The 26,165-nt window shown below is 46.0% G+C and overlaps 1 protein-coding gene across 3 annotated transcripts in view; it reads left to right on the top strand.

Annotated features, from left to right (window-relative positions):
- LOC120397939 (serum paraoxonase/arylesterase 2-like) overlaps positions 1–26,165 on the top strand; it is a 51,974-nt gene that overhangs the window by 19,700 nt on the left and 6,109 nt on the right. For all 3 annotated transcript variants that reach the window (XM_039524674.1, XM_039524673.1, XM_039524675.1), the window contains exons 3-7: positions 15,270–15,325; positions 16,896–17,061; positions 18,904–19,030; positions 22,780–22,980; positions 24,007–24,088. In XM_039524674.1, coding sequence (XP_039380608.1) covers positions 15,270–15,325; positions 16,896–17,061; positions 18,904–19,030; positions 22,780–22,980; positions 24,007–24,088 — 632 coding nt within the window. The remainder of the gene's footprint in view (positions 1–15,269; positions 15,326–16,895; positions 17,062–18,903; positions 19,031–22,779; positions 22,981–24,006; positions 24,089–26,165) is intronic.

Genomic DNA, 26,165 nt, shown 5'->3' with positions numbered 1-26,165 from the left:
TTTATGAATATGTTGAACTGTACTGGTCCCAGTACAGATCCCTGGCAGACACCACTATTTACCTTTCTCCATTCTGAAAACTGACCATTTGTTCCTACCCTTTGTTTACTATCTTTTTACCAGTTACTGGTCCATGAGAGGGCCTTCCCTCTTTTCCCATGATAGTTTACTTTGCTTAAGGGACCTTGTCAAAGGCTTTCTGAACATCTAAGTACACTATATCCACTCGATCACTCTTGTCCACATGCTTGTTGACCCCCTCCAAGAATTCTAGTAGATTGGTGAGGCATGATTTCCCCTTACAAAAACCGTGTAGACTCATCCCCAACAATAGTTCATGGATTATAATGTGTCTGATAATTCTGTTCTTGACTATAGTTTCAATCAATTTGTCTGGTACTGAAGTTAGGTTTACCAGCTTTTAATTGCCAGGATAGCCTCTGGAGTCTTCTTGTGGTGTTTTTTTTTTTTTTTTTAATTGTGTCACATTAGCTATCCTTCAGTCATCTGGTACAGAAGCTGATTTGAGTGATAGGTTACATACCACAGTTAGTTGTTCTGCAATTTCACATTTGAGTTCCTTCAGAACTCTTGTGTGAATACCATCTGGTCCTGGTAACTTCTTGTTGTTTAATTTATCAGTTTGTTCCAAAACCTCCTCTAATGACACTTCAGTCTGGGGCAGTTCCTCAGATTTGTCATCTAAAAAGAATGGCTCAGGTTTGGGAATCTCCCTCACATCCTCAACCGTGAAGACAGATGCAAAAAATTCATTTAGTTTCTCTGCAATGGCCTTATCTTCCCTGAGTTCTCCTTTAGGAGCTCAATTGTCCAGCGGCCACACTGGTTGTTCAGCAGCTTCCTGCTTCTGATGTACTTACAGATTTTTTTAGCTGTTACTTTTTGAGTCTTGGGCTAGCTGTTCAAATTCTTTTTTGGCCTTCCTAATTATATTTTTACATTTTTTTTTTGCAATTTTTCTACAAAAGTACAAGGTGCTGGCTTCCTTTGTTGTCCCAGGTGGAAGACCTTTTCCTAGACAGATTGCTTACCTATATTCAGTTCCACGGACTTCAAACCCCATCCCCTTGGGTTGAAGGACCCATTTTTCTCAGCTTGCAAGGGCTCTGTTCCCTTGTCGGTCTAGTGATGGTTGCCTAAAATGGCTTTCTGTCCTTGCTTCTATCTCCCAAAGTTCAGTGACCTTGTTTCAGGAGGCAGGAAGCCCTCCTGTGTGCTCAGCTTGCTGTGCCCAGTGGGAAGCTGACCTCACACTGTTCTTCCCTTCCTGTGGGCTTCCCATCCCCCGGTATGTTAAATGGGGCTTCCATTGTTTTGATTTGACCATGTTTTAATCTACGTAGGAGATTGGATGGGAACACTTCTTTCCTTTGTTCAGCCACACACATTCAAACATAATATCAGTGAGTATTCATAATTCCTCTTATAGTGTTAACACATGCCATTTACAAGTATATTAATCACCAGTGTGTTACAGGCATTCATAAAATCTTACATGATACACTAACATTGTATTCAGTCAGTTGATTAATTTGCTTAAGTGAGGTTTAGACCCCCTGTCTCTCTAGTTCAGAAAAGTTTATTTTCCTTGCTGGGGTGTGGCGACACTGTCTCTTTTCCCAACTTGCTAGCTTGAGAGCTTTGTTTATCTGACTTATGTAAATACATTCTCATTGTCCATGAGAACAGATCTACACTACAGACCTATATCGATTATAACTAGGTCACTCGGGGTGTGAAAAATCCATATCCCTGAGTGACATAGTTATACTGATCTAACATCCCGTATAGACAGCACTATGTCTACAGGAGAGCTTCTCCCGTCAACATAGCTACTCTCAGGGAGGTGGATTAACTATGCCGATGGGAACAGCTCTCCCATCGGCGTAGTAGCGTCTTCACTAAAGCGCTAGAGCGGCACCTGTGTAATGCTGTACATGGAGATAGGCCCTCAAAGTACTTTGGAAGTAACTGCCTGATGCAGAAACCACATTCCTTTGTTTAGGGTGGGATAACGCCTGTCTGACTGGCAAACGCATTTTAAGAATTATGACTTCAGTTGTCCATAACTTGCGTCAGTTGCTTGCACCCACATTACACAATGGTATGAATAACCAGTGAGTTCTGAGCTTTCCAGTGACATGTCGAATGACCGTTTTTAGATCCAGATTATAACAATAGTGAGTTGGGTTACACTGGGCTGGTCAGGGCAGCCCAAACTCACTGCTAGATATCTGGGTTTCCCTTACCCTCTGCCCTGGGACTGTTCTTAATGTGACAGTGACAAATACAGTAATTAAGTTTATTTAATCAATTTATTTAGATTTAACAATGTAAAAGATGCACCAGCATACAAGCGCTAACAAACTTCCAATGGCCTAAAACAGCATTAAAAACGAATATATAAATTTAACTCCAGACAGCTCCTTGCTCCCCCATCCAGGATTGCATCCTCCAACGTCACCCCAGTGCCTATCAAATCTCATATTGAGATTATAGTTCATGCTGGGCAGCAAATGATTTTCCTATCCCACAAAAATGTTTGAGATTTCAAAATCTTCCCCCCACCCTGAAATATTGGGATGGAATGTCAAAATCTCAACAAAATTTTGCAAACTGGTGGAGAAAAAAAGTTAGTTCTGGTCAACTGTAATGTTTTGTTCTGATTCTGACCATTTAAATTTTTTTCTTACTATAATTTAGCTAAAATTTTGAAACCAAAAGTAATCTCGGACTGGGAAAATTGAACTGTTTATTTTGAAATGAAACTGACAACTTTAAAAATGTTTTTTTTCAAGTAAAAGAAATTGCTGAAATAGGCTGTTTCCTCTGGGTGAGGTAATAGCTTTTATTTCTATTGATGAGAGAGACAAGCTTTCGAGCTTACGCAGAGCTCTTCTTCAGGTCTGGGAAACATAATCAGAGTATCACAACTGTATACAAGATGGAACAGATCGTTAAGCATAAGGAGTCAATGAACAGTTTTGGTTTTGAGGAACTGGCATTGTCTGATGAAACATTTAGTTGAAAAATTCCCGATCAACTTTAATTACAGTAGTAGACTGCACTCACATTTTCTCCTTTCTGGGTCTGTCTGCTTGTATTTACTGTGGCTTTTAAATATGAATTTAGGACTGACACTGTCTACTTATTGCTTCCAAAACAAAGCTTCCATGTATGCTTTAATCATGGCTTGGGATAGTGAAGTCCTAAGCGAGAGAGACTCATCTTGCTGTATGTCTCCATCTCCACAATTGTCTTATCTGTGAAGATAACATCATCAAATGTCTGTCTAGCATTAATCCATCTTTTGGCTTGATGCTTGCATTTCTTTTTCTTCACATCTTGAATGGGCAGGCAGTGGTCAGAGGACTAAATAGAAGACTCATCATGACTGTACACCAAGGGTCGGCAACCTTTCAGAAGTGGTGTGCCGAGTCTTCATTTATTCACTCTAACTTAAGGTTTCGCGTGCCGGTAATGCATTTTAACGTTTTTAGAAGGTCTCTTTCTATAAGTCTATAATATATAACTAAACTATTGTTGTATGTAAAGTAAACAAGGTTTTCAAAATGTTTAAGAAGCTTCATTTAAAATTAAATTAAAATGCTGATCTTACGCCGCCAGGCTGCTCAACTCGCTGCCAGCCTGGGGTTCTGTTCACCTAGGCCGACAGTGGGCTGAGCGGGGCCTGCGGCTGGGACCCCAGATCTGGGGGGGGTTCAGGGGTCAGGGCAGAGGGCTGGGTGTGTGTTTGGGGGGGGGGTTCAGGGCAGAAGGCTGGGTGTGTGTGGGGGGTCAGGGGTCAGGGCAGAGGGATGGGGGATGTGGGGGTGCAGGGCAGATGGCTGGGTGTGTGGGGAGGTTTGGGCCAGTGGGAGTGTGGGGCAGAAGGCTGGGTATGGGGGGGTCAGGGCAGAGGGCTAGAGGGTGTGAGGGGTGTAGGGCAGAAGGCTGGGTGTGTGCAGGGGTTCAGGGGTCAGGGCAGAGGGATGGGGGATGTGGGGGTGCAGGGCAGATGGCGGGGTCTGTGGTGAGGTTAGGTCAAGTGGGAGTGTGGGGCAGAAGGCTGGGTATGGGGTCAGGGCAGAGGGCTGGAGGGTGTGGGGGATGCAGGGCTGAAAGCTGTGGGGGGGTTCTCAGGGGTCAAGGAAGAGGGGTGGGGGGTGCAGGGCAGAAGGCTGGGTGTGTGTGGGGGTTCAAGGGTCAGGGCAGAGGGCTGGGGGGCGTGGGGGTGTAGGACAGAAGGCTGAGTGTGTGTGGGGGGGTTCAGGGCAGAGGGATGGGGCTGTGGGGATGCAGGGCAGAAGGCTGTGTGTGTGTTAGGGTGGGGGTCAGGGCAGAGGGCTGGAGGGTGTGGGGAGATGCAGGGCAGAAGGCTGAGTGTGTGTGGGGGGGTCAGGGCAGAGGGCTGGGGTGCTCGACTCATAGGGGTACTCCCAGCGCCCTGCCCTGAGCAGCTCAGGGCAGGGGGCTGGAAGGGATATGCCCTGTTCCACCCCCTTCCCCAAGGCCCCGTCCCTACCTCTCTCTGCCTCCTCTACGGAGCTCATGCAGGCTGCCAGTCTTCCCCCTCCCCCTTGCAAGGGCGATCAGCTGATCAGCGCAGGGAAGGAGAGGGGGAGGGGCAGGAAAGCACAATGCTGGGGGAAGAAGTGGGGGAGGGGGGAAGCTTGGCTGCCGCAAGACCAAGCTTCAGTCTTCTGCCCCCGCAGGGGAGAGCAGTGGGTCAGGGGCTGGGGGTCGGGGCTGGGGGCCGGGACCGCGGCAGCGCGCCACTCAAAATCGGCTTGCGTGCCGTGTTTAGCACGCGTGCTGTAGGTTGCCGACCCCTGCTGTACACAGTTAACATACACGTACGGTGTCCCAAAATTTTCAGAATTAGTTTTGTGGTTTATCTAGCTTCTGCATAATGCCATCCATGGGATTTCTGGGTAGGTTTTATAATTGCTTGTTTATGGTGATATCAAACCTACCTTGGCTATGTAAATGCATTTTAGGTATTGTCTGCTAATTAACTTCCTCCATTATTTTTATAATGTATTTCAATACATTGAGATCATAGTAAGACGGATGCTTTAGGTTAGTTTTCCACAACCAGTCTTTACTGTAGCTATGAAAATTGAATATGCACTTGAAATATGGTTTGTGGGTGGTATCACACTCTAATTGCAATGTACATTTATGAGTGGATCTCTTCATGGGTCTTTCAGTGTAGTGGTGACTGCAGGTGTATGCAAAGGCTGGACCTATTGATGGGATCTGCTCATTCTGTAGACCAGCACAGTGATTTGATTGGTGCTGCGCTATCTCCGTGTATGCCCCAGTGATGGCTCCTAAAAACTGTGATCTCATATAGTGGGATTGATGCATAGCAACTCTTGTTGGGAATCACTCTGAGGTCTTGCATGTGAATGTCATTTGTAGCTAGTGACAGAAATGCAGTAGGAATGCCAACTTCCTAATCGCACAAAACCGAACACCTCGGCCCCATCCATGCCCCACCCCTGCTTGCTCCATCCCACCACCCTCCGTTGCTTGCTCTTCTCCACCCTCACTCACTTTCGCCAGGCTGGGGCAGGGGGTTGGGGTGCGGAAGGGGGTGTGGGCTCCTGCTGGGAGTGTGGGCTCTAGGGTGGGGCTGGGGATGAGGGGGTTGGGGTGTGGGAGGGGACTCCAGGCTGGGGCAGGGAGTTAGGGTGCGGGAGAGGGGGTTGAGGGCTCTGTCTGAGGATGGGGCTGGGGATGAGGGGTTTGGCATACAGGAGGGGGCTCGGGGAAGGGGCTTGGGGTGCGGTGTCCCGGCGGTGCTTATTGCAGCTCCGAGGAAGTGGCCACCAGGTCCCTGAGGCCTCTAGGTGCAAGGGCGGCCAGGTGGCTCTGTGTGGTGCACGCTGCCTGCATGCCCACAGACGCCGACCCCCACAGTTCCCATTGGTCGCAGTTCCCGGCCAATGGTAGCTGCGGAGCCGGCACTGGCGGGGAGCAGCATGCGGAGCCTCGCAGTGCCTGGCTACCCCAGCACCTAGGGGCCACAGGACCTGGTGGCCACTTCTGGGAGCAGCACGGAGCCAGGGCAGGTAGGGAGCCTGCCTTAGCCCTGGGATCCCGCTGCACTGCCGACTGGACTTTTAACGGCCTGGTCGGTGGTGCTGACTGGAGCCGCCAGGGTCCCTTTTCTACCGGGCGTTCCAGACACCTGGCAACCCTATTCAGGGTCATGGAAACAGCACGCAGTCTGGTGAGTATATGGGGGCACTTTTCAATCCCACTGGCTGTTAGGAGCTGGCGGCCCAGGTAACTTTTGGGATAGTATAGTAAACACTGCTCAACTTCTTATTACAGGAAGTAGGGGTCCTGGCAAGTATATCGCTCATACAGGTTCCAAAGGCCCAGAAAAGGCAGCCACTTGAGATGGCTCATGGGTACCTGGGCCCATATACCACCAGCCCCATGTCCTCCCAGAGCTCATTGTGGCGTGTCCTACCATGGCAGAAGCAAAAAGGTACTCCGGCTAGAAATGTGTGAGCAAAGCTCAAACACTTCCTGCTTGAAAAGTTCAGTGAAATTGTGCCAGAGAACAGGAAAGATGTCTGGGTCAAGACAAACTTGCATCACTGCAAGAAGAGGCAGGTCATGACTGCTGGCTAGCTTTGTGAGCCTGTCCAAGACAAGCCCCCTGAACCAGCCACAAAATGGTCTATCTCTTTCCTGAATCTGACCATAGCAAGTAATTTGTTTTGGACTCAAATATTGTTAGTGGGTTGTTTTTTTTTTCTGCCAAATCATGTAGTATGAATGCCCAGATTCTGGCTTGCTTGCAAACATTCTTTTGAAGGCTCAGTGTGTTTAATTTGAATTTTCAAGTGTTGGTTCATGTAGCTATCAATCACTGGAAGTATTTCTTTTTTTTTTTTGTTCTGAATGCATCGAATATTAGTTGCATTTTGTAATTTTATTTGAATTATTTTGCCTGCAGAGGAATGTGCTTCGAATGCACCTAAGGTATTTACAAGGGTATATATCCTGTTTTCTTTCTATTGATTTTTTTTTCTGTTGTACTGACATTGCATGCTCTTAAAATAAACAGGCTACTTTAAAACAGAATTCCTTTGCTCCCTGACCATGTGCAGTCAGCTGCCATTTTGGGAACGGGAGGGCAGGAAAGGAAACGGGGACAACATTTCTCAAGCTATGGAGGAAACAAGTGCATTAATAAGGGCAGTAAATCACATCAATTAGAGCCCCTGTCCCTTTCCTCAGTGGGTTTTCTCTGGGTTCAGCTTGGTCTTGAAGAGGTCCTGGTTGTCTGTTGATTCTGAATCCTCCATGGGCCCCATCCTCAACAAGCTCTTCCTCACTGTGCAAATCTAGGGTGCCTTATTCTGGGTGTCATGAGGTGTCTGCTGTCACTCACAGGTGGGATCCCCGCTCAGTATAGCATCTAGCCCTACATAGTTGAGACAGGTCTGGGGGACAGAACCATATTTTTTTTGCTGCCTGGGCAGCAGAGTTCAAAATTCCACCAGATCTGTCACTGTTGTGGAGACAGTGGCATTGCAGGCTTGTTTCTGGAGAAATGTTTGTGCTGATACACATAATATAGCATCCACACAGGCATTGTCCCAGTAGAAGCATACCAGTAGAGATTTCTGTCACTCAGGGAAGTGGTTTAACTTCACTGACAGAAGTTTGGGTATTGTTAGGACTCCAGTTTGAGTGTAGATGCATGCAAGGTTGTGCCAAGAGGAGGCAAGTTTTGTTGGTAAATATTCATAGTGTAGACAACTTCCTCAGTTGGCTGTACTCCAAAACCGACATCCCTCCTGCTGGGCTCTTGAACCTCCCAGGAAAGTTGTTCCATGCTGCAGGACAAACACTTAGCATCCGTGAGTCATTTCCACATTGTGGTGCATTTAGAATGATTAAAAAAAAAAGATAATTGATTATTTAAATTATTCAATAAATGCGGTAATGTCAGTGAGGGTGCTGTAATGTCAGTGACTTTGAGGTGGTCCCAGGCAAACAAAAGGGAGGAAATTGAATGATCTTAGTAGACACAATCCCCACAAAGAAAGCGTATGGAACAAAATAAAATATTGTGTATAACGGCATGGAAAGACTACATGAACTGGAAATAGGAACCCATTCGATTATGTATCACTGGGCGATTGCTTTCTGTTTCTTTAAATTTTTGCCTGCAGTTTCAGTTAGTATGCTGTTCTCCAGTCTGCTGTCCTAAATGATTGTGTAATGCTGCTATGGGCTGCTAAGCAATTACCACATTTCTTCCAAGCCAGAGGTGGCTGTATTTCAGCATCAGGCAAAGTAATTGCTGCACAGTCTGCAATGTGATTTCCTGTAGAGATTTCTTTACAGATCCCAACCCTGCAGTGAGTTCTGTATGACCAGATCCCTGAATCTGCACAGAGCCCCACTAGGGTTGCCAACTTTCTACTCGCACAAAACCAAACACCTGCCCCCTGCCCTCCTCCTCTGAGGCCTCACCCCACCCCTGCCTTGCCCCTTCTCTGAGGCCCTGCCCACTGCTCACTCCAACCCCCCTCCCCCTGTTGCTTGCTCTCGCCACCCTCACTCACTCACTCATTTTCACTGGGCTGGGGTAGGGGGTTGGGGTGCTGGGGTGGGCTCTGGTGTAGGGCCAGGGATGAGGGATTTGGAGTGCGGGAGGGGACTCTGGGCTGGGATAGGGGCTTTGGGTGAAGGAGGGTGCTCCTGGCTGGGACCGAGGGGTTTGGAGGGTGGGAGGGCGATCAGGGCTAGAATAGGGGGTTGGGGTATAGGATGGGGTGAGGGGTGCAGGCTCTGGACAGCACTTATGTCATTTGGCTCCTGAAAGCAGTGGCATGTCCCCCCTCCGGCTCCTACGTGGAGGCGTGGCCAGGCAGCCCTATGCGCCGTCCCCTCTGCAGGCATCGCCCCCACAGCTTCCATTGGCCGCAGTTCCCGGTCAGGAGCGGTGCTTGGGATGGGGGCAGCGTGCGGAGCCCCTTGGATGCCTAAGTCTAGGAGCCGTAGGGGTGACATGCTGCTGTTTCCAGGAGCTGTGCAGAGCCATGCCAGGCAGGGAGCCTGCCTTAGCCCTGCTTGTGCCACTGACCGGACTTTGAATGGCCCGGCCAGCGGTGCTGACCAGAGCGACCAGGGTCCATTTTTGACCGGGCATTGCAGTCTAAAACTGGACACCTGGCAACCCTAGAGTGCAGTGTAACCAATTAACACACAGAACTGCAACAGAATGTCACACATACAGGTGTAAAGTTGGACATCTCAATTAATGTAGCACACCTATGGTGTTTGTTTAACCACCTGAAATCCCACTGAAGATTCAAAGTGTGAATGAGATCATGAAGAATATCTCAGTGGAGACTGCAAAACAAGAGAGATGCATAAATTGCAGCAGGTTGGAAATGCAAAAGCAACGTAGTCCCATGACCCAAATGGTATTCTTATCACAAAATATGGAATCCTGTCAATTCAGCAGCTTTTGTATTGTTAACCCAGAAGCTGGACAACCAGCTTCTTTGGGAAGCCATGGGAGTGATGATTTTCCTGTATTCAAGTGCCACATACATGTGACTGTTACAAAAGCTGCCACAACAAGGTGATCTATGAGAGAAAGCCAAAAAAGCTATGGCTGTTTCCAAGAACCTTATTCAAGCTGGCATTACTGTGTTTTAAGGGGCAGTTTGCATGAGTAAAACTAACTGGAACAAAAATTTGTGACTTCGTGTAAGCTCTGACATCAAACTAAACTTTGACCTATTCTTAACAAAAGTTTACTTGTAACATTGCATTCAGACATTTGGAGTATGTATTTTGCTGTTGACTGCAGATGGAAGAGCATTTTTTTAAATGCTTTAATACTGTAATAAAAGAATAAAACAAGTTTTATATTCTCAAATGTCCATTATCAGTGTCTGTGTGTTTTGTGCTCATACAGTTGTTGGGCGTTGATTCTGATGATTTTATCCTGTACGTCAGGAACAGGACAATGCCTCCCCAACAGTGCCTTATAATGTATTCTATGAGAGTTAGATTATACACTACTCAGAGTTTCTCACAGTGAAGCTAAAGCATGCTGTGTGGTAAACTGCTCCCAGGTTTGCAACGAGAAGGGGAGATAATGAGTTGTGTTCACCTCAGGAGGGAATAGGTGTGGCTGAGTAGTTCTTCCGTGAGTGTCTGTCTGAGGATTGAACAGTGGTTAGAGCTGCACCAGAGAGGGAATTCTAGGGTTGTTTAGTTTTCCCTGGGAGGGAAGGTGTCCTGCATGTATCATTAAGCAACTATACCTATTAAGAGTAGTAATGATCCTAACTGTGAATCATGAACAGCAGGCAGTAATGGTGACTAAGGTATAATGGTAGCAGACTGCCCTAGCCACGAATGCTGTCTGTATCCTGACCCTACAAAAGGAAAAAGCAAAGCGATACTTCACCGAAGTATAGTACCATGTAATATGGATTGAGAAGGCTCAAGTGCCCAATCTGTGCTGCTGTAGAGACACGTGCAAAGCTTTATGGCGAAAATGTAGGAAATGCCAAATTGAGATCTCTAGGTGCTATAACCTAGCACAAATCATAAAGCCACCTGGTGCAGGCACACAGAGCATCAGGTTTCAGACTGGTAGCTGTGTTAGTCTGTATCAGCAAAACCAACGAGGCATCCTTGTGGCACCTCAGAGACTAACAAATTTATTTGGGCATAAGCTTTCGTGGGCCAAAACCTGCTTCATCAGATGCATGCAGTGGAAAATACAGTAGGCAGGTACAAGTACACAGCACATGAAAAGATGGGAGTTGCCTTACCAAGTGGGGGGTCAGTGCTAACGAGGCCAATTCAATCAGGGTGGATGTGGCCCATTTCCAACAGTAGACAAGAACAGAGTTGACTGACAGGAGTGTTTCTTCCCTTCCCTCTCCCCTCCTTTATGCCTCTTGTTGTGTAAGGAGCATGTGACAGTGTTAAGAGCAGGATAGAAACAGTAGTGCGAATAGAACATATTGTGAACTTCACCCAGTGTGTATTTGTGTGAGTGTGTACACATGTGTATATGCACATTAGGCTGGATCCAGTGGGCTGGGGCAGGTCCTTTGTATTGCTGATGTAGTGTAAAGCCAGTTTAATCAGCCTTTATGTAGGTGTGATACTGTGGTTCTGCAGAACTGACATGGTCTCTTACGCACTGGAGCTGATGTTACAGGGGAAAACAGGGCATGGCAAGAGGTGTGTCTAGCTAGGTTGCGTTAGCGACATTTTTGGACCCTGGTAGCTGTTGTAGCCTGGTGTAAATTTAGAGAAGCCTGAGGGCTGCTTTACCTTCTGACAAGAGGATCTGCCTACACAGAGAAGCTGTAGGATTGGGAGTGCAAAGATTAACTTCAAGTCCCCTTTACAGCACACCCCTGTCACGTGCTTTCTGCAGCTGGATGTAGGTGAGGTTCTAATCTAATAAAGACATGTAGTTTTCCTTTAGCATGTAGAGGATGGCTTCCTTTTATCAGTAAGTAAAGTCCATTCTTGGTCTAATCATGATGGGTGCATATCTTTGTCATCTATGCCCTTTTCCCCACCCTCCATGCTCTCTACAAACTTTATTTAATGAGTGGTAGAGGATTCCCCAAGCTCATAAATAGGATTGCCAAAATTTCATTACGATGTTGTCCTAAAAATATTAAGAATGGGGGTCTATATTGAAAAGTAATTCAGTTACAGTCCTGTACCCTATTATCAGGGCCAGCTTTAGGCCTATTCCCCCGAATCGGGCCCCGCACCCAGTGAGAATCCCTTCCCTGGCTAGAAGCACCTTTTTAATGTTTATTCACCTGGCGGTGCTCTGGGTCTTCAGCGGCACTTCGGCAGCAGGTCCTTCACTTGCTCTGGGTCTTCGGCGGCGGGTCCTTCAGTGCCTCTGATGACCTGGAGTGAGTGAAGGACCCGCCGCCGAAGTGCTGCCAAAGACTTGGCTCACCGCCCAGTGAATACAAGCCCCGCGTGTTTTTTTTACGTTTTTTTTTTTTTTAAGTCATCCCTGCCGGGGCCCCATCAAAACTGTTCGAATTGGGCCCCGCACCTCCTAAAGCCGGCCCTGCCTATTATATATGAAATATAAACATTACTCTGCCTGAACAGCTACGAAAAAGTATTAATACATTTTCCTCTTTCATGGGCACATGGGTAGGAGAGTAATGAGTTTTTTCAGCTCATGCTGGTGCTCTATAGTGAGAAATACTCATAGCTGTCAGATTCCTCCTGTTTTATGTATCCTGATTTATAAAAGTATTCCTTGCTGTACCCTTGCAGTGAAATTCTGTATTTTGCTATAGAGAACATCTTACTTTTAAAATGCTGTGTTCTTAAATCTTGCCTCAGTTGGTGAAATGCAATAAAAGTAAATAAAATGCTATGTCGCCCACGGGCACCGCATTGGAGACCCCTGACTTAGAGAAAGCACTGGTGCAATTTTTGCGAGGCCTGAAGGAGTGGGTTTTATGTGCTGAATGCCTTATCCTTCAGGGATCAGACTAGATTATCACAATTGTCCCTTCTGGCTTTGTAATCTATGAATCTGTCATGGCTATCTGGGACATTTAGCATGTACTTAAACATGGACCTTACAGACATCATAACTATTTAATCTTGATTAAGACTAAAAATACTAGAAGTCCTTTCCTGCCATAGGTACAATTTGAGGACCTTTGTCTTTCACTTTGCAGTTAGAGCTGGTTAGATACCCAGAGTAAAAATGATTTGATCAGTTAACAAGTTCTGTTAAAAAAGTGCATATATTCTACACCTCTTGGATAACATCATTAAGTTCTACTGCAACTTTCAAAGATTTCTCTATCTTATTGACTCTGCTTAGTGCTATAAACCCCTATTATTAATGCAAATATTGACAGCTATGACGTAACAATGGAGCATTATGTGGCTTTTGTTGGCTGTAGCGAAGCAGACCAATCCTCTAATGTAGCATTCACCACTGTTCATTCACCATATTTAACTGAAAACATGTTTCCCCTCCATGTGAGTGTGATAGGGTTTTGGTGGTTTGTTTCTGACCCTTGGCATTCTTTCATGCTGTGTAGAGATAGGTTTCAGAGTAGCAGCCATGTTAGTCTGTATCCGCAAAAAGAACAGGAGTACTTGTGGCACCTTAGAGACTAACAAATTTATTTGAGCGTAAGCTTCTGTGGGCTACAGCTCACTTCAGTCTCTAAGTTGCCACAAGTACTCCTGTTCTTTTTGTAGAGATAGGGTTTGTAATACGGAAAATCCTACAGTGAAGTTCTGCAATGAAAGATAAATGGGAATAAGCTTCAGTGAGCTCTAGTTCAAACACTGGAGAAACACCTTCAGCAAGGAAATTAAAAACACACCTCAATTCTCTTGCTAACAGTTAGTAAATAAAGCATCTTTTAAAGGCTTTTCCTGCTTCCCCCTCCGCCCCAGCTTTCCCACTCCTCATCTTTTTCTTGTGGTGTGACTTCCTTATGCCAAGTGAAGCTTCACCAGTGGTAGATGGGAATCTTAACTATCATGCCACCTAACTGTTCAGAGCAATAGCAACAATGAAAAACTTTCTGGAAAAAGGTCAAAGTAGACACAGGCCTGTAGGAGTGGGATAATCGATCTACAGTTTAATAATTTCTTCTGTAAAAGAATACTCCCTCTTGTGCACTCATAGTGGATGAGGGAGGTTGTTTAGCAAGACCTGATCCAACAAATATTTGAATGGCAGTCTCAGCCTTTCTTCTCTAACTAGAAGGTAGTTGAGAAATGAATGGCCAATATTTGATATGTTGTGCAATCTCTTTAAGGTAGTAATGAACACTTTAGTGTGTAGATTTTCTCTAGTTTATCCGCTTCATAAACCTGTAATTTCATTTTCCGTTCCCAAACTTGGGAGAACTCCTTTGATTTTAGTGGAGATGAAATGCTCACAGCTCATGATTCACTTGTTCACAAACCAGCATATTCTGCCAGCACAGTCTGTCTATGGTACTTGTATGGCCCCCACCACTGTAGTATTGGAGCACCTCACAACACCCCTGTGAGGTAAGGAAATGCCATTATCCCCATTTTTACAGCTGGGCAACTGAGCCACAGAGAGTAAGTGGCTTGGCCAGGATCACAGGTTGGTGGTGCCACAGCAGGAATGGAAAAGCCCTAGGTGTAGTTTCTTGTCTGCTCTCTTGATGAGTCTGCAGAGGTTTTCCTCTTTAAGAAGGAAATACTTTCTGCAGGACCTTTAAGTTGTCACTTTAAAAACTTGTTAGAAATCTGTTTTGTGCTGGTCTCCTGAAAAATGGGAAAGGGTCCTGAGAGGAGCTATGAGAATGTGTGGTCTGGAAAAATACCCTTTACAATGAGACTAAAATAGTTCAGTTTCTTTAGTATATTGAAGAGAAGGCTGAGGAATGACTTAATCAAGGTCTTAAACTACCTACACAGGGAGAAGATCACTGACACCAGAGGATTCGTTATTCTAGCAGGCACAGATGTTATAATATCCAGTGGCTGGAAGTTTAAGCTGGCAAAGTACAAATTGAAAATGAGACAAATTTTTAACAGTGAGGGCAGTTAACCACTGGAGCAGCTTGCGATGTGGTTGATGCTCCATCACTTGGAGTCTGAACGTCAAGATTGGATGTCTGTCTTAATGAGATGTTCCAGGCCAACCACAAGTTATTGGGCTATTGGAACTGCTGGGTGAAATTCTATGGGCTCTGTTATGTAGGAGGTTGGACTAGATTATTGTGATGATTCTGGCCTTAAAATCTATGGTCTACACTTGCAGTTAAACAGTGTTCACTGCTGGTTCCGCTGCTGATCTTATTGTCAGAAATGGATACATTTTCTAGTGTGGACTAGGGTTCAGGGTCAGAGGGGACTAGGTAGCTAGGACAGAAGGGCACCTGGAGGTCAACCTTTCAAACACAAAATTCAGTGGTGGATGGAGGAAGCACATGTCTGAGTTGTCAGACAAGCCTAGATCCTAGAGAGGGGGTAAACCTGAACACTAACTTGGAAGTCGTGCACTGTTGTTATTTTCAATAGCTACTGAAGCTTCTGTTAATTCTTTAGACACATGGTACAAGTAGCACAGTAGCTAAAAACGGTATCTATTTACTATCTCTTGAAAGTGGAATTATGTGAGAGAGAGCAAAGAATTGAGCAGTAAACACTTTCTGAATAAACCACTTCTCTGTCTGTCTTTGCAGAAAGAGGTGCAGAAGATATTTACATCCTTCCTGATGGTCTGGCTTTCATTAGTTCTGTAAGTATCTGAGCTCCCACCTCCCCACCCATGCAGGTGCTTGAGTACTAATTTATTATGCAAATTACAGGCTGAACATTTTCTGTGCCCACTGCTTCCTGGGAATAATGCAGACTTAAGTTAGCTCAAACTGCATTTCCTCCTACTTGGGCAAGTTCATTTCTTAACCTTGCAGTGTTGTTGTGGCTATTGTTATACAACCTTTACCATTGGCACGTGTGACTTTCCATGCTGCTGATGTATTGCCAACCCAAAGTGTTCAACATTTGAGTCAGTCTCCCCAAATCAGGAGATTGGCTTAAAAATCATGATTTTTTTTCTGAAATTAACTTTTGGATTCTTTTTGCTTACCTCCTGGTTATTGAGCCCTTAGGGTTCACATATTCAATCTTTTCTCCACAGCCATGAGGACTAGGAACTGTGTTTTGCTATATGAATGCTGAGAGTCTCATTCATGTGATTCCAGCTAATATCACTATTAGAAAAACAACCAATATTGCAATACGTGCGATAGCATCTGTGTCGCCAACTTTTGCGATTTTGCCTAGAGGAACTGTACTAGGTAGTCTCCTTACCCACTCAGGTGCGCTTAACTGTGGCACTGCAGCTTTGTTTGCCCATATTTTGAAAACTTTTTGACCAGATAGCTTGGAGCAGTTCAGAGATTCCCTGTATGACCTTGCACAGTGGTGGTGTTAACAAAGCTGCAGTCATCTGAGCTGTCTGAAAGCAATGATGCTGTGTCCTGAAGAAATGTTAAAGTGGGGGAACGTGGGACTGACAGTTAGGAGCCAAAAGGGGTAGAGACACGATGGATATAGGCCCTTAGAAGTCACTTGAGGTGGGAGGAGAAGAATGGGGAGCGGGAGGCAGGAAAGCTGTGGTGAGAGGTGCTTGTTTTGAAAGGACCAGCACAGAGTGGCTGGGTGCATATTGCAAGTGGGGAATCTGCACTGTGGGAGTCGGCAGTGGATATGCAGCATTGTCTTGGGATAACCAGCACAGGGAAGGTAGATGCCTTGGGGGGGGCTAGCATCACAAAAAACAGGGGTGCTCAGACTGGCTCTGGGCAGAGCAGTAGTGGCTGGTGGCTATAGAGGGGAATTACCAGCACTGAATGAGAGTGCTGGAGCAGCACTGTGGATGCTGTGGCAGTTTGTGAGATGGGGTGTTTAGAAAAACAGTGGGGAAGGGATGTCTCTGGGATGCAGCAAAATGAGGGAGCTTCTTTGTGGAAGAGTGTTGTAGCAACAGATGGATGTGGAGAGGCAGTAGCACTGTGAGAATATTCAGTGGTGATGGGGGCATCAGCAGTATATGGTGCAGAGGATGCACAAATGTGTCTGGGGTGGGTGGGTTGCAACATGAGGAGGATGCAGGCAGAATAGTGAGAGTTAAGGAGGGATCAATTGATTAGGGAGAACATGAAACAAAAAAAAAACAGGAAAGAGACAGATTAGTACAGTTGTTGCTATATCATGAGATATATCCACAAACCAAAACAGAGTTAGTCCCGGCAGCTTTGTTAGGATCCCCTTAACTTTCTTGTTGTGTTTACTTAATCTTAAAGGGTTTAAAATATCCAGGGTTAAAAAGCTTTGCTCCAGACAAGCCAGGTGAAATATTTCTGATGGATTTGAACGATGAAAACCCAAGAGCAGTAGAACTGAGAATCAGCCGCGGGTTTGATCTGGCATCATTTAACCCTCATGGGATCAGCGTGTACATAGACAAAGGTAAGAAGACTGGTAAATGAAGACAAGAAATCTCAACCTAGAGATTTATATTTATTATTTATTATAGTTAAAACCCTTTGCTATCTCTGTTACACTCCATGTTGCACCATCGGTAACCTGATACATGGGTGGGGAAAAAAAGTGTGATGCTCCAGCAGATATTTGTATATTAAAACAAAAGAGCTGGCTGTTTGAGGTTGTACATGGGTTTATATAATCTGACACACTCTATCTTCAACATAGAAATATGCCCCGTATATTGAATATAACTATGGAGAATGTGTATTTTTATGCATATTATGTGTGACTCAGTTTACTCACTCACTTTTGTATTGTTGCTTACGCCTACTTGGTCTCAAGGGATTAACTTTTTTCCAGAGAGCCTCATCAGGAGTGAAGGAATAAGCATTGAATTGGGTGGGCGGGGTCACATATTTATGCCTGGGTTGGCATGAATGAATTACCTATCTGACCACAAACTGAACACTGGGAAGGGCAGCACACATGAAAACACCTTCACTGGAACTTGAAAAAAAGGACATAAGTGTTAAGGGGCTCGTAGAAGGAACTTGTCCTCCCCTTTGGAGAAGAGTATTCCAGTCTGGGACTGTTGGGCAGCTGCAGGCATGCTGTCTGTCTTCCAGGCCAGGGCAAAGAGGGACTCTCCTAACCAAGGAAGGAAAAGCTGCCAGGTGGGGAGAGTTGTGTGTTTTAGCCTTTTCTTTACCATTTTAACATGATGTCCCCGCACACTGGGTTCCTGCGGACTAATAAATGATGGCTTGTTTTGGAAAGGTTGTCTTGTGTCACTGCAAACACACTGGTTGTATATTTCCCCAGAGGGGAAGTCTCCAACAGGCATTCAAGATCATTTGGACCTGTTGGAGGAGCAGGGCCGGCTTTAGGAAGTGCGGGGCCTGATTTGAATAGTTTTGACGAGGCCCTGGCAGGGATGACTCACCCGGTGGCGCTCCGGGTCTTCGGCGGCACTTTGGCAGCGGGTCCTTCACTCGCTCCAAGTCTTCGGTGGCACTGAAGGACCCGGAGCGAGTGAAAGACCCGCCGCCGAAGACCCGGAGCGCTGCCGGGTGAGTAAAAATTAAAAAGGCGCCTAAGTTAGATGCTCTTCTTTAGGGCGCGGGGCCCGATTCAGGGGAATCGGCCTATAGCCGGCCCTGTGGAGGAGCTCCAGTGGGAAACAGGTGCTGAAGCCAGGGACCCAGTCTTTGAGCTGTGGGGCTCCCTCTTGAGCAGAGGGTAGACCCATAAGGTATCACTAAGGTCCCACTCCCAGAAAGACAGCAAAAGAGTTGGAGGCACAGCACGCCCTGTAATATCGCCGCCGTAACCAATTGCAGTATTTGAATGCTTTACAGCATGGGTGTTTAGTAAGGGGAGTGGGAGAATACAACTCATTGTATGGAATATAATGCCTCCATCACTGTTCAGATGCTGCAGTTCTGGTGCTATGAGCCTTAACTGAAACTTTGTTGTCCGGCATCTAGAGCCTGTGCACAATGAGCATTTCTCTTCTAGCTCACTGCACAGTAGTGACCAAAAAGGGAGACTGGCTTGTGACTGAAATGAAGCTCTGGTTCTGCAGATTTTTGGTACTGAATGACTGATAGAGACACGCCATCCTCTAAAGGCTCTTTCTGTCAGTAGAAGGCCCTTCAGTCTATTGGCATCCTCCTCTACCACCTCACAAGGGTGTTCAGTGTAAATACATCAAAAGGTGTTTATATACTACAGCAGTGGAGGTAGATACATACCAGACACAGACATTTAAGCTGCTGTGTCATTTTTGTGAAACTCAACAATTTTTCCACATTCTTTCTTTAGATGACTCCGTGTATCTCTTCGTTGTGAATCATCCAGAGTTCAAGAGCACAGTTGAGGTGTTTAAATTTGTAGAAGATGAAAATTCTCTTGTACACCTGAAAACTATCCGACACGAACTTCTGTCAAGGTACTCAATCCAAACCATAGCACCCGTTTCCATTTGGCTAATGGCTGTTTTAGTTAAAGCTTAATTTATATTCAAGGCAATGTAAACCTTAGAGGACCTTTCCATTTGATGTTTTCCCGTTGCTTTCATCAGTACCTCACAGCTATATACTGCCAAGCTACTACACTTCTCGCCTGTCTCCTTTGTAAGTTAAGGCCTGGACCACAAAGGGATGTGGGTGCCTAAAAGCCCAGATTTAGGTGCCTGTGTCACAGTTTTAGGCACCACGGCAATCCATAACCCCTGCCTAAAGGCACAGGCACTTAAATTCACTTGGCACCTACATTTTTGCTGTAAAAGTCCTCTAAGCACCTAAGTTTCTGCACCTGGGCATGTGTACTGTTGCCTCCGGCATGCATTTGGATGCCTAAGCCACTCTGACTGGGGGAAGATAGGCGGGGGAATGCCTATCGTGCCTGCAAGAGCCATTCCAGTAGGTGTCCTCAGGATACCTGTAAGTCTATACAAAACAAATGGGGGGCGAAAGAGAAGGCAAACATCCCTTATAGCCATAGGCGTGTGCAGCACATTTCATTAGGGTGTGCACCCAGGGAATTTTATTTATATATTTTTTTAAAGGCGAACATCATAAAGGTTGGGGTGTGGGAGGGGGTGCCGTATGCAGGAGAGGGCTCAGGGCAAGGGGTTGGGGTGCGGCAGGGGGCTCAGGGCAGGGAGTTGGGGTGCAGGAGGGGTGTAGGGTGCAGGCAGGGGGCTCAGGGCCGGGGGTTCGGGTGGAGGAGGGGTGTGGCAGGGGGCTCAGGACAGGGAGTTGGGGTGCAGGAGGGGTGCGGCAGGGGGCTCAGGACAGGGAGTTGGGGTGCAGGAGGGGTGTGGCAGGGGGCTCAGGACAGGGAGTTGGGGTGCAGGAGGGGTGCAGGGTGCAGGCAGGGGGCTCAGGGCAGGGAGTTGGGGGGGTGGGGTGCAGGAGGGGTTCGGGCTCTGGCCCAGCGCTGCTTACCTGCAGCGGCACACCCCCTGCCTGCGTGCCCTGGCCCCACGCCGCTCACCACGTCCCTGCGCAGCAGGCACAGGGCTCCGTGCACTGCCCTTGCCACACCTCTAAGTACCTCCCCCGAAGCTCCCATTGGCTGCTGTTCCCCATTCCTGGCCAATGGGAGCTGCAGGGGGGTGGTGCCTGGATCAACGCACAGAGCCCCCTGCCCGCCGCAGGGATATGGTGCCATTCCGGATGCTTCTGAGAGTGGCACAGGGCCTGCAGCACCACGGGGGGCAGATCCCACGGCCCGGATCCAAAGCCCTGAGGGGCCGGATGCGGCCCACGGGCATTAGGGTGTGCCTGGGCACACCCCGTGCGCACGCCTATGCTTATAGCCTATTAGCCCAGTGGTTAGGGTTCCCACCTGAGATGTAGGAGACCCTCGTTCAATTCTTCCCACTACCTGATGAGACAGGATTTGAACAGGGGTCTCCCACCTCTCAAGTGAGTGCCCTAGCTGCTGGACAGCGTGATTTTTCACTCTGCCTCTGACCCTATCAGTATTTAATTAAAGTGGAACAGCTTCAACAAGAGAGATTGAGAGAGACCCACGTCGAAACGTCTCATAGTTCAGCGGCTAGGGCCCTCACCTCAGAGCTTTAACGCTTGTAGTGAAGACATACCCTAACTCACGTTTTGTGTATTTCAGTGATTTTCAAGGCACATATAAGCTAGGTGTTGCAATGCTGAGCACTACAATGCTAAGTCCCTTTGTGGATCTGGTCCTACATGACTTCATTCCATATTTGGGAGTAGAATGATACAAACCCTCCCAAACACTGAACCAACCCTGACCAGTGCGCTCAGGATGATAATGTCACACTGTCTGGACTGGATCACGAATGTGGGGTCCAGCCACAGGGCAAACAGTCAGGAAATAGGGCATAAGCACCACACTGGTTGTATGTTCTGTAATTAGATTTCACCAACCAAGTAACAAGTGTGAACTCCACAAGTGCTATAACAGCCTTACCATGGAGTCACAGACAGTGCCCTTGGGCTATCTTGCCGACCAGGCAAGCCTGCTTCAGTGATGGATGGTTCCTTCGACCAAAAATCACAACAATCATCAGATTGCTCCCATTCCCAGGGGGACCAGTCATTTACCCTAAGTCAGTTGTACCCCACATCTCTCACCAAAGGAAACTCTTGTAGCCAGTCCTGTAATAAACTAACTAAAGATTTATTAATTAGGAAAAGGAACTAAACAAGGTTAAAGCAGGTAACATATACGCAGAAATGAGTTAGTCTTAGATGACAGAAGGTAATAGAAACTTCTATAATAAGCAAACTCCATATGTCCTTTAGGGCTAACTCAGGCAACACAGCTGGGGGTCTTCTGCTTGTGCTTAGTGATTCTTGCCCCTTTAGAGTCCAAGCAGCAAAAAGAACCCTGTTTCTCCTTGTCAGGGATTTTTATCCCCTTCTCCCCAGAGTCCAAGCCGCTGGATGAGTTCATGCACAGGTCTCCTCTTTCTGGGAGGGAGGGGACGAGAGAGAGGGTGAGGAGTGCAATTAACAGTCTTTGTTCTTCGATGTCTCACAATGGCTCATTTGGTTTCAAAGGCGGCCTGTAGGAAGCCAGCCTTTGCATTAGAGATGACTTCTCTCCTGTTTGAGTTACACAGTTATAGATGTTTACAGTGCAAACACTCAATATAACTTTGTACCCTGGGCTACAGATGTTATAAGTGAGATCAGTAGATGGACATCCAACAAGCATTTCATCAGGTCTAAACATATTCTTAACAACTTAAGATCTAGGTCAGGGAGTCTCAAACGGTGGGTCGCAAACCCATTTTAATGGGGTTGCCAGGGCTGGCATTAGACTTGCTGGGGTCTAGGGCTGAAGGTGAAGCCCAAACCCCACCACCTGGGGCCAAAGCCAAAGGGCTTCAGCCCTTGGTGGCAGGACTCAGGTTACAGGGCCCCCACTGGGGCTGAAGCCTTTGGACTTTAGCTTCCCTGCCCTGAGTGGTGGGGCTTGGGCTTTGGCTTTGCTGCCTCCGCCCCCTGAGCTGGTGGGGCTCGGGTAGGCTCAGACTTTGATTCTCCACTCCTGGAGTCATGTAGTAATTTTTGTTGTCAGAAGGAGGTTGCGGTGCAATGAAGTTTGAAAACCCTATATCTAGGTTAACAATGTTCAGTGAGGCCTAGGAGCCTTGGCATGAGCTGGTATCCGGTTTACCAGTGCCTCAGATACCCCTTTAAGTTTGTTCAAAGGTGCATATGGCACCTCTCTCTCTTCTCTATTGTAATCCAGTTTCATACATAATTATAATTTTCACTATATGAACATTCCTCCAGATATTTTATTTAGAATCTTACATTATCAAACAGAAAACTTACTGTAATTTCTTGTTGTGGTTTAGGAAATCTCTTTCATCTTCTCCTCTAGTCTATAGAATCATAGACTTTAAGGTCAGAAGGGACCATTATGATCATCTAGTCTGACCTGCACAATGCAGGCCACAGAATCTCACCCACCCACTCCTGTATCAAACCTGTGTCTGAGCCATTGAAGTCCTCAAATCATGGTTTAAAGACTTCAAGATGCGGAGAAACTTCCAGCAATACAAGAACAATCATCCACAATGTTTCTTTAAAGAGAGCTCTTAATCCTTGCCAAATTTAAATATAATCCCATAAAACTTTTCAGAACACTAATTCTCAAACCTTTGTATTTGTTCTCTCTATCTTCTCATTTCAGTGTGAATGATATTGTGGCTCTGGGACCTGATCATTTCTATGCTACTAATGACCACTATTTCTCTGACTCCATCTTGATGTTCTTGGAGTTGTTTTTGGGCTTGAGCTGGACAAATGTTGTCTACTACAGTCCAACAGAAGTTAAAGAGGTAGCCTCTGGGTTTTACTCAGCCAATGGAATTAACATTTCACCAGACAAAAAGTAAGTCTCTCTTATGTTTGATGGACCAAATGATGATGAAAAGAAACTCAGACAATATTCCTGACTTTTACATGCAAATATTTGCATGTGCAGATTGTGTGGTTAGACATCTAAATTGACTTGCGGGTGTATATTTGGTTAGTTGATTGGGTGCTCGTTGTAAATTACGGTTGTAATAAGTAATCTGAAGTGATTATATAACAGGAGATAAACCGTATGTTCCTCTGTTTTTTTTAATTCAACTATTGAGGGTAATTTAGCCAATAATATCAAAAATTACTTTTTACCCAAACTGATACTTACAATTTTTAAATGCTAGCATTGCTTGCAAGAATTAATTGATAAAATTCCTTCTAAAATTGTAATAAGGGCAACTGTTCTTTTAACTTGTACAGACTACCATGTACTGGGAGCCTATTTCAGAGTGTTAACCATTTATACAATTTGTGACTGGTATTTTTACAAAATATGTATTTATGACACTATTGATCAGAGTCAATACATTGTTGTTACATTAAAACACCTTGGAACACCATTTGTACTTCAGCCATTTATCTTGAGTTCAGTGTGTGATGGACAGCTTGGAATTTTTATAAATATTTCAAAATATCAGTTTAAACCAGGGATTGCCAACCTTTGGCACGCAGCCCATCAGGGAAAGCTGCTGGCGGGCTGGGATGGTTTGTTTACCTGCTGAGTCCGCAGGTTCGGCCGATTGCGGCTCCCAGTGGCTGTGGTTCACCGTTCAAGGCCAAATGGGGCTGCGGGAAGCAGTAGCCACTACATCTCTGGGCCTGCACCGCTTCCCGCAACCCCCATTGGCCTGGAACCCATGATTGGCCGAACCTGCGGATGCTGCAGGTAAACAAACCGTCCCAGCCCGCCAGTGGATTTCCCTGATGGGCCGCGTGCCAGAGGTTGGCAATCCCTGGTTTAAAGCATCTGAAAATCAAGGCTTGCACATAAAGAATCAATTTACTTTTATCTCTGTGTAGCTACCTTGTTAATTGACTCTTTCGTTTGAAGGTATGTTTATATTGCTGACCTGATGGCTCATCATGTCCATGTTATGGAAAAACATGCTAACTGGAGTCTAACTCAGTTGAAGGTAAGCGGTTTGCCACTTAGAACAAGAGCCTAATCTATGTTTGAAATTTAGTGTGTGCCCTTTAGGGAGTCTAGATCTCTTTCAGTCATAGCCTGATTATGGGTAGAGAATGTGTTCATATACATGCAAACCAAAGGGCTGGGGGGCTGTGGTTGGCTCTTGTGGTACTGAGGGGAGAGGTGTTCCTGTGGAATTTCATGTGAGCAATTATTATTGTTCACTTCATCCTAATACCAGCAACCTTAAAATGAACCTTGAGTTTGGCACCAATCAAGTTCTCCTTTGGGGCGCTATCGACCTGTTGATGCAGTTAGTGTTCATTAATGCAGCCTGCAAGCAGAAACAGCTTTCAGAGCAGCAAGTAGTATCTGACTGGGAAACAGAGGGCAATTTACAGAACGTAAATATTCCAATTCTCCTGCCTTGGGATTTGGCAATCTCCCTTTTTATGTCAATGAGAGTTACTTCGCTCCTGCCTAGAGATATCTGGGCCCATAGCATACAAGGCTGGTGTTATGAGATGGTGGCAACACATATGGTATGCTAGGGTAATCATGGCTTGTGGTTGCTGTGGCCTGTAGAACATGCTGTAGCACATTTCACACATCTGTATTAGCTGAGGGGCTCCTGTGGTCAGTATTTCTGTAAATCACCCCAGATTGGTTACTGTTCCCTATTTAATAATAGGATCCATGGGGTTAACACACACATTGGGTAAAATTCCAGATGATGAAATAATTCACTCCGCAGGCATTTAACAGTGACAATTCCAGGTAGGAATTCAGATATTCTGATTTGGGGACCAATTCACTCTAGCTATTTCTAATGCCAGCTTTTTAACGTCTCTTCAGCCAATCATGTGTCTTTCCCTCCCCACACCTACACAAAGGATCATAGAAACATAGGGCTGGAAGGGACCTTAACAGATCATCTAGTCCACCCTGCTGAGGCAGGATTAACCCTTTAACTCTTCCATATTTTCAATTCCTTTCCTTTCCAGGGATTTCTTACTCAGATCCCAGATTCTGGAATTGGTTCTGCTGCATCCTAGTCCCCAGCAAAAATCCAGAGCAACCTCAGGGCTGTTCTGAAATACCAAGACTGTCAACACTCCTCCAGGGCCATTCCAGTAGCTGGGGATCAGCAGATGTAAAGATGTTCTATTCGCACTCCCTATACCAGGTGCTGAGTTGATGACTTAGTACCCGCTGCTATAGGCTTTTCCCCTAGGCTGGGGAAATTCTCAAGGGGCTGATTACACCAGCTTTAAGGCTGTGTTATGCCACTGGAGCAGCACAAACCAGCCAAAGGGGAGCAAGGATTGAGCCCACTATGCAGATGATCTATTTTTAATATTGAATATTTGTACATGATGCCACTGTACGTAGATATTCAAAGACATTGCCACTGCCCTGAGCAATTTATAAGGAAGAGGCCTTTGTTTGGATAGTTACATGGAAATGGGAACAGCTGCAGTTACACTGGATAAGATTATTTATGAATAAAATGGTTGTGGAAAGGATATAAACCCCTCTGGGCAGGTTTTTCCATGATTTCCCAATTTCAACTTCTTACACTTTGAAGCATCGGGTGCCTGGCCACTGTTGGTGGCAGGATATTGGACAAGATGAACCATGGGTATGATCCAGTGTGGCAGCTGATAGCATCCCAGCAGATAACTTTCCCAAGGACAGCATTCCTTTCCACATGATCTGGGCCTTCTCCTTGCTGACCCCAAGAGTCAGTCTCCCCTTTTCTTTTTTAATTCAGGTTGTCAGTCCTAGCTCGGAGGGACACTGCCAACTTTCATGCCTGTAATGCAGCATGCACACCTATATAAAAACATAAGGTGACTAGGGCTAATAACATGACCCTTCCTGCAGCTCTAGAAGCTGGAATGAGTTGCTGAAGCAAGTATGTAAGTATTTATAATGTGCCCATCACCCTCATATCTGGGCAGTACAGCAGACGGTGCATGTTGACAAAAGGTGTAGTGAAGGGAAACTCTTATGATGCTTTCAGTCCAAATTTTTGTAAGGCAAATATGCTGATTATAAATGAATAAAGAGAGGCCATA

Source organism: Mauremys reevesii, linkage group 2 (assembly GCF_016161935.1).
Source record: "Mauremys reevesii isolate NIE-2019 linkage group 2, ASM1616193v1, whole genome shotgun sequence".
Lineage (NCBI taxonomy): Eukaryota > Metazoa > Chordata > Testudines > Geoemydidae > Mauremys > Mauremys reevesii.
The sequence above is the reverse complement of the archived record's forward strand: the minus strand, read 5'-3'. Positions and strand labels throughout refer to the sequence as shown.